The 11,307-nt window shown below is 52.1% G+C and overlaps 1 protein-coding gene across 3 annotated transcripts in view; it reads left to right on the top strand.

Annotated features, from left to right (window-relative positions):
* The first annotated feature begins 5,092 nt into the window (after positions 1 to 5,092).
* The window catches only part of GRIK1 (glutamate ionotropic receptor kainate type subunit 1), a 102,534-nt gene continuing 96,319 nt past the window's right edge, over positions 5,093 to 11,307 (top strand). For all 3 annotated transcript variants that reach the window (XR_005954589.1, XM_041460408.1, XM_041460409.1), the window contains exon 1: positions 5,093 to 5,233. Coding sequence is in view for 2 of the 3 variants with exons in the window: in XM_041460408.1 (XP_041316342.1) it covers positions 5,107 to 5,233 (127 nt within the window). In the remaining variant the exon portion in view is untranslated. The remainder of the gene's footprint in view (positions 5,234 to 11,307) is intronic.

Genomic DNA, 11,307 nt, shown 5'->3' with positions numbered 1-11,307 from the left:
GATGCATTTAACAGGGAGCTGGGCTCCTGCAGAGCCCCTGCTGCAGCCACGGGGGCACGGGGTGACAGACAGCCCCGCCAGCAGCACAGGGAATGTCCCATCCCAATGGCAGCACAGGGAATGCCCCGTCCCAATGGCGGCACAGGGAATGTCCTGTAGCCATGATATTATGAAAAATCCTTTGCTGGGATTTTTCCTCTCCTGAGAAGCTGAGGAGCCTCAGGAGAGAAATGTAAACAATTACTATCTGCTGCTGTGGAATGCAACAGGTGCATCCATGATTGGTCCATGTGGATTGCTTTCCATTGATGACCAATCACAGCCACCTGTGTCCCGTCCCAGTGGCGGCAGGGCCACCAGGAAGGAGCAGGATTCCCTGTCTGTGCCTGCTGGGGCTGGGACACCCCCCAAGGCTCCAGGCCGAGCTGTGGCCTTGCTGAGCCCTGGCAAGGGTCACTGAGCAATAATGAAACCCAGGGGCCCCTCAGGCTGCACCACAAAGGGGATCACAAATCAAACTCCCTCTTCCTTCTCCAAGGAATAAAACCCTTCTCCTTCCTCCCTGCCAGGTGCCAGCCTCTGCCCCCAGCCCAGGGGCTCCCTGCCCACGGGTGGGGACACAGGAACGGGATGTTCCAGACACAATCCTGCCAAAGGATCCCTTCCTCCCTGCAGCTCCATTCCCCTTCTTCCCGCACCTTTCCTCCTCGGATCCAGCTCACAGGAGTAAAGCCACACATTTATATGTAATATACACACAGATGATGTTTTATATATCTGCAATACACAGATCTGAAAATATTCTACGCATCCTTTCAGCTGTGTGCTGACACACATAAATCTAAACCTGTTTATACACATCCTCAAAACCCCATACATTGTTTTTATCACGTATTTTATTGTGTGTGGGTATATAAAATAGATCATGCAAATGCCAAGGGAGATACAAAACATTCACGGAGTCATCCTTCGAATGCAGAGATTTAAACCCAAAAACTGCAGCTGCCTGTGGGTTTCATTTTGCCAGGTGCTATGTAAATGATGATATGGGCTATCAAAGCATATATTCCACATGTTTAAATTGAAACATTCCCGCTTGTGAGCAAACTTTTAGTAGTTTCTAAGCAGTGGAGCATTTTTTGTTTTTTTCAAAATCCTATCCCACACCTGTGGATGAGTGGAAAAGGGTCTACAGTGCCAGGAGCAGGGTGAACAGAGTTAACAAAGTGAAATACTCTCTTGTTAAGATTTAAGTCACTCTTTTGAAATAAGTGTGGAAGGAGGAAAATGAGTTAGGACACATTGAAATGATGCTGGCAGAGATTTGGGACAGTCTTTAATTTACCTCAGCAGCTTGCTCATAATTAATAGTAACTAATAGCAGAAAAAAGAAATATGCACTGGGGAATAAAAACATTAACTGGATTCTTCTCCCTCCCTCATTATCTGCTAAAAGGTTGTTGGTTTGGGGGTTATTTCCCCTGTAAAAAGGAACTATGGGAAGAGCTCCAGGGAGCAGAAACTCTGCCCCTGGTCAGAGGCTGGAGGCTCCCACCCATTTACAGAACTTTCCATGTTCCTGTGAGTGTGACCAAGCAGAATTAAACAGAATTTAACATCCTGCCTGGATGCAGGATGTGCCAGGCCTCTCTGTGTACGTACAGGGGGTTCTTTCCCAGAACTCTCTGGTGTATCCCACGTTGGGAAGAAACTCAGCAGGGCTCAGGCTGAGAACATCTGCAGTGGTTGTGTTTGTTTGTGGGTTATTTGTGCCTTTTAGCTGAACATGGTGGGGCAGGAAGGTCCCCCCAGCTCAGGGAGAGGCAGTTCTGCAGGCTACTGCTGCCCTGGTACTGGGGAGGTCAGGGCAGGTCTGCTCTGAGCTTCTCTCTGGCATTTTTACTGAAAAGGGACTGCTTTCATGGCTCTGGGCACAGGAATAAAGACAGCACTTCAGCCAAAAAGAGCTTGCTAAAATGTGATGTTTAAACTTGCTGTGATCACAGTGATCTCTTCATTTGTATTTGCTTTCTAATGTGTTATGGTGCTCCAGCACAAGTACTTGGGGCTTAACATTTTTGAGTTTAAAAACTAATTTTACCTCCTCACTTCCACAGAACTCAGGGGTGTTTTGGTCAGGTCTGGTTAAAGAGAGAGAAGAAAAACTTATAAAAATATTCTGAAGTACCTTAAACTGGGTAAGGCCTGGTTACAGTCCTGAGGGCAACAGAGTTAAGATTTCTCAGAACTTGACCAAGACATTGAGATAACTTCCAGGGTTGGTGGTTTTTGTTTGTTTGTTTGGGGTTGTTTTGTTTTGTTGTTTTTGTTTTTTTTTTAATGAAAACTTCCACATTTCCCAACATGTTAGATTACACTTGTTTTTCTGACATTGTGACTGTTTCCAAACCCAAAACAGAATTCTGGAAAGAGGTGTTTTACATCCCCAAATTCAGTCAGAAGGCCCTGGTATCAAACAAGGCTTTAGCTATCAGCCTATCAACATCATTTAAGCTGTAATTTGTCTAATATTCACACATTGCACCCAATGGAATTCCACATGGAATAAGAATAAAGACTTCCAATTCCTATGCAAAGGACTCTGTCAACATTGGTAATATCAAAGTGCTACATGTTCACCCTCAGGTAAACAAACAAGAAATCAACATTGCTCATTTCAGGGGAAATTGTCCCTGGAGAACTCAAAACATGCCTGAGAAATGCAAAATGGGGCTCTGACCCTCCACAACATGAGAAATGCAGAGTGGGGCTGCATTTCTGACCCCCAAAACATGCCTGAGAAATGCAAAATGGGGCTCTGACCCCCAAAACATGCCTGAGAAATGCAAAATGGGGCTCTGACCCCCCACACAAGCCTGAGAAATGCAAAATGGGGCTCTGACCCCCCCCCCCAAACATGCCTGAGAAATGCAGAGTGGGGCTCTGTCCCAAACGAGTGTGCTTGAGATAGCTCAAAAAAATCAAGGTTATGAGGAAAAGTCAGAATTAACATTACACTAAAGCACAACAGGGTCTCTGGCAAGATTCACTCCACTCACAAAGGCCAGCTAAGGCACAACAAGGAAAGCAAGCAACAACAAAACCAACCAAAATCCAGGCAATCAAAGCAAGAATTAATTGAAACTACCTAGGGGTGTGTGTGTGTGGAGTACAAACAAGGATGGAAAGCATAACAACACTTAAACTCAGCAGCACTTAATTTATACCTTCATTTACAGCTTAACCACAACAACCTAACAGAGGAACAATATTTAACAGCATTCAGGCTAAATTAGAAGTACAACTTTACTGAACTCCCAGATTTCTAGGGCATAGGGCCAAGGGTGTGCACACACAGTTAGCACAAGATAAAAAAACTTGCAAAAAAAAGTGCAAGTGGAAAAACCCACCTCAGAGGCGGGTGAAACACTCACTTTTGGATGTCTCTGCACCTCCTGAGGGGCGGGCGGCTGCTGGTCACAGCCTGGTGGCCGGGAGAGAACAAAGGGTGCCAAGGGCCGGAATTCGGGCACAGCCACGGCTCATCCCGGCCGCTTTTTGGGCCGGCACTCCCTTGAAGCGCAGGACAGGAATGTTGTGCACAGGAGGTGTTCCAGCGTGAGAAAAGCGGGCGCGCCCGAGAGCGGAGCGGGCTTTGCAGAGCTCAGAGCCGAGCCCAGGTGCTGCTGGGCAGGCCTGAGCTCAGGTTACACCGCACCTGCGGCGGGTTAAGGGGCACCGCGCCAGCGCTGCTGCGACCCCGAAACGCCAGGGAAATGCCGGGTGCGGCTCCAGCTGCAATCCTGCCCGGGAATCCCAGCCCCGGAACCCTGCACAGCCTCGACTGCTCTGAAAGCAGGAGGCAGCTCCTCCAGGGCCCCTCTGGGGAGACATCATGTGCGGGCTTTTCCTGCCATCGCACTCCGGCGTGCGCTGCCGCTGCTCGGAGGAGCTAATTTCTGCAACAATAGCTAGGCAGGCTGGAGAGGAATACTAAGTAAACAAATCTAAATGATTTCAGTTTTGGATCTCAGCTATGCCATTTTAGTTCTGTTGCTAGGTGGGAGTCATTCTCCTCTGGTGGGGTTTTCTTTTTTCAGAGCAGCTCGGGACCCATATGTTTGCTTTATGGTGGAGCACTCAGAGTTCCACTGAACCCGCAAAAACCAAATTTAAACATTTACTTGACAACTCCGAGTCACCAGGGGAAAGCGATCTGGTGGCCGAGCCAAGGCCAGGGGATGTTCTGATCCCTGTGACAGAGTTCCAAACCGGCCTCGAGCATTCATCACTCTGTGGACACCTGGCCCAGCCCTGCTGTCCCCCCGTGAGGCTCCTGCCACGCCTGGGGACAGGCACTGAGGGGACACGTCGCCTGTCCTTGCCTGGCACGCTGCTGGAGGTGCTTCCTTCCCTCCCGCTGCTCCCAGGGCTGTCCCTCAGCCCGCAGACCTTGGGTGTCACCCTGTCCCACGCCAGGCGCTCCGGACGAGCTGCCCCGCACGGGACATCCCTCCAAAGCCACCGGGAGAGCAAAAAACCAGGAGCTGCGGGGCTGGAGGGCACGGGGGGGACAAGCTTCTCCCGTGCCGAGGAGGGGCTGCGGGGAGAGACCCGCGGGGGCTGGAGGGCCGGCGGCAGGGACAGCGACAGGACAGCTCTGCCTCTGTCCCTGTCCCTGTCCCAGAAGCGCGGAACCCCAGAATCCCAGCACGGCTGGGGCTGGAGAGCATCCACCCCCGCCACCTGGAGCGGTGACACAGGCACGCGTCCGGGAGGGTTTGGGATGTCCCCAGAGATGGAGGCTCCGACGCGCCCTCCTTGGGCAGCTGATCCAGGGCTTGTCCCTGTCCCTGTGCGTGTGCGCGCGCGTGTCCCCGAGCGCGCGCGGAGCCCGGAGCCGCCTGGCCCCGCCCGGGGCCGCCCCCGGGAGGATCCTCCCGCTCCATCCCTCCCGCTCCATCCCTCCCGCTCCATCCCTCCCTCCGTCCCTCGGGCGCGGGGGGCGCGGCGGCGGCGGCGGCAGCGCGGAGCCCCGCGCCATGGCGCCCGCCGCGCCTCGCCGCGCCTCCCGGCCCGCCCGGGGGTAGCCGGCATGAACTGAGCATGGCGAGCGGCCTCGGCCCGCGCTGGCCCCGCCGAGCGGCCCCGGGCGGCGGTGGGGGACTCCTGCTGCTGCTGCTCTGCGCCGCGGCGGGGCTGCCCCGGAGCGCACCGCAGGTGCTGCGGATCGGTGAGTGCCGCCGGGGCGCGCCGGGGCCGGGCGGGGGCTCCGGGCACCTCCCGGGCCGCGGGGAGCTCGCCCGGGCGGCAGCGGGACCCGCGCGGCTCCCGCTCGGCGCAGCCGCCGCTCCGGAGCCGGGGATGTTCAGGGATGCTCGGGGATGTTCAGGGATGTTCAGGGATGCTCGGGATGCTCGGGGACGCTGCCCAAAGTTCGCCCGGTGAGCGGTGCCGGGGAAGTTGGGCGCGGGGCTCCCGGCGGAGCATCCCCGCAGTCCGCGGGGTGTCGGCTCCGGGCGCTCCGCGGGGCACGCTGCGACGGACCCCCAAAGCCGGGCGGGCACCTCTGTCCCCGCCGCAGGAAGGGTGCGGTGACCCTAAAATCTGTGCCGAGGGGTGCGGAGTGTCCCGGCTTGGGCGGCTGTGGCTCCGGATGGGGACTGGGGGGATGCGGGACGCGTTTGCCGCTACCCTCGGGCAGGGGCAGCTCCGCGGGGCTGCGCGGAAAACTCCGCGGAACGGGAATTTATTTTTAAGTAGAAAACTCCGCACCATGGAAACGGGGCTCGGCTCACAGGAAGCCTCTCTTCCTACAGTGGGTTTCTTGTGGCAGTCAAGTGAGACGGTGAATACAAAGTGTCGGAAGAGTTCGGGGTTAGGAGAGACTGTGGGAAAGATGTAGGCAGAATCTGGCACGCCGCTGTTTCTGTCTATCCCTCTTTCGCCTGGCAAGCACTGAACATGAGGCGGGGGGAAAAGGAAACAAACAATTTAAAAAAAATTAAAAAAAAAAAAAAAAGCTGTTTACGGCGCCGGGGAGAGCATCCCGCAATTGCCAAAGGCGCGTTCCCGTGCCGAGCCCTAACCCCGCTCCGCTCGCCCCAGGGAAGGCTCCTCCTGCCCGGAGAGCAAGGGACGCGCGGCCGGAGCACTGCAGCCCTTCCGAGTGCTGGGCAGCGGCTGGAGCGGGGCAGAGCCGGGGCACGCAGCGCTGTCAGCCGAGGATGTGCCCTCGGCTCCCGGCTGTGCCCGCTCGGGGAGCGCTCGCCTTTCCCCGGGGGCTCGGGGGCGGCTCGCTGCTCCCCGCTCACCCTGCCGGCAGCACGCACCACGAAAAGCTGGGCGATCCCAAAAACGCAGCGGGGATTCGGGGGCATTTCCCCCCGTGAAACCTGGGGAAGAAAATCGTGTTCGAATCTCCGAGCCGCAGACGCCAGCGGGATGCTCTGGAAACGCACAAAATGCTGCCTGAACTTACTCTGGTTTAGTGGAATAGCTCTGAAGGAAGGAGCAGCGTGCCAGTGTTTAAAGGGCTTGAGCTGAGCCTGAATGGCCGTGTGCAGGACGAAACTCGGCTTTGTGCTGCCTGCAGGCTCGCAGGGAGCCGGGCAGAGCTTTGAGGCGCTCCCTCTGCCCCCCTGTGCCCTGCAGAACTTGTGCTGCTCCGGCGCGCCCAGCCAGGCTCCGGGGAGTGCCCGCTTTGCTTCCCCTAAATTGTCCCGGGATGAGGGCTGTGCCGCAGGGCCGGTGAGTTTCTGGGTCAGATTTGCTCTGCCAGGGCACGCAGGGACGGGAGCCCGGCGCTGACTGCCCCTGGCACTGCCCCCAGCACTGAACGAGGCACAAAGCCGGCAGAGTGCTCGGCTTCCAGTCGCGCCCATGCAGAGAAATGTGCAGGGCAGTCGGTGTGTCAGGGGCTGGGAATGCATGAAATATTGAGTGTGTCCTTGGTGCCGTGCTGCCTGTGGAGTAATGATGTTATAAAATATTAATCCTTCACATCCCTTCACGGCAGCAAAGTTCCTCCGTGGAATCTGTCGCTCTCGGAGGTGGCAGAGAGGAGTAATGGCAGTAACTCCTCCAGATCTCTGTGATAACATCACAAAATCATCCCCAAGCATTTCTGACAGCGAAGGAAATGCCATTAAGCCATCAGATTGTTTTCCCTGTGTTTTAGTTAATTAAGGGGAGAAAGTGCAGCAGTTTGTGCCTGGATTCATACACTGAGAGTTTAATTGCATTTTCCGCTGTCAGGGAGCTTTCAGATTTGTTTTTTATTAATTTTTTTTCTGGCTTGTAATAGGGATGGATGGATTGTCTTGCTGGTGTTTAATTAGTTGAGAAAGGACGTGTGAGTGATATGAATTCTAGTTATTCCTCAGACTAACGACTCCTTTTCCAGCTCTCTAAACAAAAGATGAGGGATGGCAATGTGACCAAGGAAAACTGACTCATTAGGATAAAGTAATGGATTTTGAGATAAGATGGAGTTTGAAGTTTCAGTAATAAAATAAAATAAAATGCTGGTGTCTTATTGGGTATTTCTTCCCCACTCCTTTTCAGAAGCTTTTCCCTTGACACACAAGCTAATGGAGCTGTCCAAGGAAATACCATCTTTATCTGCACTTACCCACCAGACTGTGCTACATCAAAGTGTATTTAAAGTTCATGACCTCCATATTTCTTACTGAATTCCAAGGAATTTTCAGTTTTTACACCAAGTCCTTCTTATCTGTACTACTAGTACCACTTGTATGAAATAAATGATCTCCAAGGAAGAATGGTAATGAACTGGAGCAGATGCTCAGGTGCAGAAACAGCTTCCAAAGACATCTCAGCAACAACAGAATAACCCATTTGTTGGTGCTGGATGCAGAGCTCTCATTCCTGGACAGATTACAGATTCTGAATAGGTTATAAGGGTAAAATCCAGTGATATTATGTGAAAATTTACAGATGGTCATCATCCGAGCTTCATTCTGGGTTAGAACTGACCAACAGCAAGTTCTTAACAAAGCACTGGAGTTACTAAAAATATGGGATGAATCTTGGAATTATCTCTGAAATTGCCAGCTCCTGGAAATGAGCAAATGGGCAGGTTTTCAGGAATTGCTCGGGGTGAGGAGATAGAAACCAGAAGGATTTTCAGTAATTTGTGCAGTTCTGTAAATGGAATATTTATATAAGGGTTCATCCTTTGCACTGACTTACTCCTTACTCAAGCAAAATTCCCAAATTTAGTGAATTGTATTTTCCACAATAGAGGACTATCCCCATAACACTCATCTCCAAGTGAGAAATATCAGATTTACATGAAACACATGCAAGTCAACCTAACCCACAAAATATCAGTTTCTAATAAGTTGGAATTTTCAGTATAGGTTTCAGAATCTCTGTTGGATTTCCCCAAGAAGGGCTAAAGCTGTGAGTTCTTGTCCTGTGTGGAATTGCCATTTTCCCCTCATGAGAATGATAAAGACAGAAACCTCATTAATTTCTCTGCAAATCTGCTGCTTTTTGACAACTCTTTTGAGGTTTTGTTTGTGAAGGGAATGGTACTAACACCCATATGAGCTTCATCAGTGTGAAATGGCAAAAACCCTTCTTGGAAAGTCTCCTATCATATTTGAACATCATGAAAAGTGTTCATTTACAGTATTTGTTACTAGATTTCTAAAAGTTATTCTATTTTATGATATGACAGGAAATGCAGCTGCATTTTTCTCACCAGATGATGAGACATTAAATATATTTTGCTCACTAGACTCTGAGTGCTCAGTGGTTTATCAGTTCTTTGTGATACATTTGGCCTAAGTTTCCTTATCCTACACTAAGGGAAAACTATTTTGCTGCAGATATTTCTAAAGGATTGTTACCAAAGCATCCAGAATTTGATTTTCACGCCTCTCCCTCCTCAGTGGATTTGACAGCACTGTACAAGTGGGAGGCAGGGCAATGTTTGGCTGGGTTCAAATGGGTAATTGAGTTTAAAATCCCTAAAAATGCTGGTGCAAAATACTTTGCAGTCCCTCAGCAAGGGAACTCCTGCTGCCTCGCTGAGTGGCTGTGCCAGGATGCCCTGGCTGATGGGGACAGGGAAACTGTGAGGGGACCTGCACCCTCCAAAAATCAGCAGCCTGGGCCTCCACTGCCAGAACCTCCCAAACACCTCCTTGGGCAGGGAAGAGATGAGCTGGAGAGGTGCAGGGTGGTCCTCAAATATTCCACAGTGCAGGGTGATTTGCAGCAGCCAGCCAGGGCTGTGTGAACAAAACCTGAGGGTGTGAGTGGCTTCTGTCCCCACCCCAAAGGCTGGTGGGGAACGGCCAAGGAGAGGTCCTGAGGCCAGACAGAGCAAACTGAGGGAGGCAGGTTGGGTTTGGACTGGCTGAGGGAGAGAGAAACCTGGGAAACAGGTAAAGATAAAGTCAAATACAAACATGGCAGTGCTGCGTTCCCAGGAGCTCCGTGGGTTCCCCTCGCTGTCGGGGCGAGCGGCCTCGGGGCTGTGGGACAGGAGCTGGTGCCTGTGCTGGGTAATTCATCATTCCCCCTCACTGACACAGGCCTGGAAAGGGGACACCCTGCAGCCCCCCTTCTGTACCCCTGGGAGCAGCTCAGACACGGGATGGAGTCCTGGCAGCGCTGGGATCGCCCAAATTCCGCCAGGGAGCAGAGTTTGCCATCAGGTGTTTGGGGCAGGAGGAGCCTTCCTTGCAAACGGAACAAAAAGCCATTTCCCAGAGCTCACCTCCTGCCCAGGCATTCAGGTGTGCTAATTGTGGTTTTAAGTCCCCTGGCTTCCCCACAACACCCGATTTCCAGGGCATTTCCCCTTGCCTGAGCTCTAAGCTCCTCCATATGGCCCTGTCCTCTCTCAACATTTCCATTTGGGCTGGAAGTACAATCCCAATACTGTTTTTTCATTACAGTCTGTTTTGTATGTCCTGGTCAGTAATAAAGCTTAAATCCTGCTCCCCCCTCAATACTTTAAACAACTGCCTCTAATCTTCTTTTCTCAGAAAGGCTTGATTTGACCAACTAAACTATAGATTGTACTGCAGCAGAAGAAACAAATCCCATCCCAGAACTGATTAGTTTTACTGCACAGCTTTGGGGCTGTGACCAGCAAGCCCAGTCTGTCCTAGTTTGGGTTGACTTTAGATTTTAGTTTGCAGTAATGAGTTTATGATCTTGGCGAGCTTTGCAGAGGGAGGTTATTACCCTTCCCTCTCTCTCCCTGCTGAAGGTTAGAGGGTATTTTCCAGGAAATTATGAGTTCTCAAATGATGAATTTGCTTTCTCAGGGCAAAATCAAAATTCCAAATCAAAACAGCTTCATTATTCCACACTGACATTGTTTTCACTTCAGCTACAAGAGCCAGGATCTGATGGGATTGTTAAAGTAACTTCTTTTTTTCTTTTTAAATTCCTCTGACATTGTAGAAAGTTCCTTAAATACTCTTAGAGCTTCACTAAATTAGGGTGGCACAAACAGTGGGAAATGGGAATGGGTTCTGTGGCCAGAGAGACAGAACTGGTGTCAAAGGCTCAGTTTTGAGCTTCTTTTCTTGGCCCATCAGGCTTTTTACCATCACACCTTTTACTTGGGTCGTTGCTGGGTTTTGTTCTTCCTTTGAGCTTTCAGACTGCACAAGTTTAAGAGAGGAGAGCTATAAATTCTTTTAGCCCTGAGGCTGTTCCCACGTCCTGCCCCCGGCCCCGCACACCCAAACTTGGCCTGTTTCAAGGCAAATTCTGTTTGCAGCACTCCGGCTCTGGCTGGGGCCCGGGAGCAGCCCCCTCCCACCCTGCAGAGAGCCCCCGAGGCCCTGGGGGTGGCAGGGACAGTCAGAGTGCAGAGGCACCTCCCCAAATGCAGGGCTGGGGTGAGCACACCGCAGCACTCCCCAAGAGGGCCGGGGACATCCCGCTGTGTCCAGCTGGAGCCTCAGCGCTGCTCTGGGCTCTGCTCTGGCTGCAGCAGCAGTGCTTCAGGCTCAGCAGAACTCAGCCAGGCTGCTCAGAGCACTGGCAAGAGCTCAGGCTGCTCAGTTCCACCTGTTCGGGGCAGAACGAGCAGGCAGAGACGTCCCTGGGTGCTCTCCATCAAAGGGTTTGAGGGGAAAAATCTGTTTTACAAGGGCAGCATCGGGCAGCTGTAAGGAAAGAAGGAGAAGCATTTGAAGATACCACGGGAAAGGGAAAGAGCAGAGTCCTGTCAGGGTGTTCTGGATTAGACAAGTCAGGTTCAGTGTGATTCGGCAAGCCAGTACTGAGAAGAAAAGCTTCTACACCTTAAAC

Source organism: Pyrgilauda ruficollis, unplaced genomic scaffold (genome assembly GCF_017590135.1).
Source record: "Pyrgilauda ruficollis isolate IOZ18807 unplaced genomic scaffold, ASM1759013v1 scaffold143, whole genome shotgun sequence".
NCBI classification, from domain to species: Eukaryota; Metazoa; Chordata; class Aves; order Passeriformes; family Passeridae; genus Pyrgilauda; species Pyrgilauda ruficollis.
The sequence above is the reverse complement of the archived record's forward strand: the minus strand, read 5'-3'. Positions and strand labels throughout refer to the sequence as shown.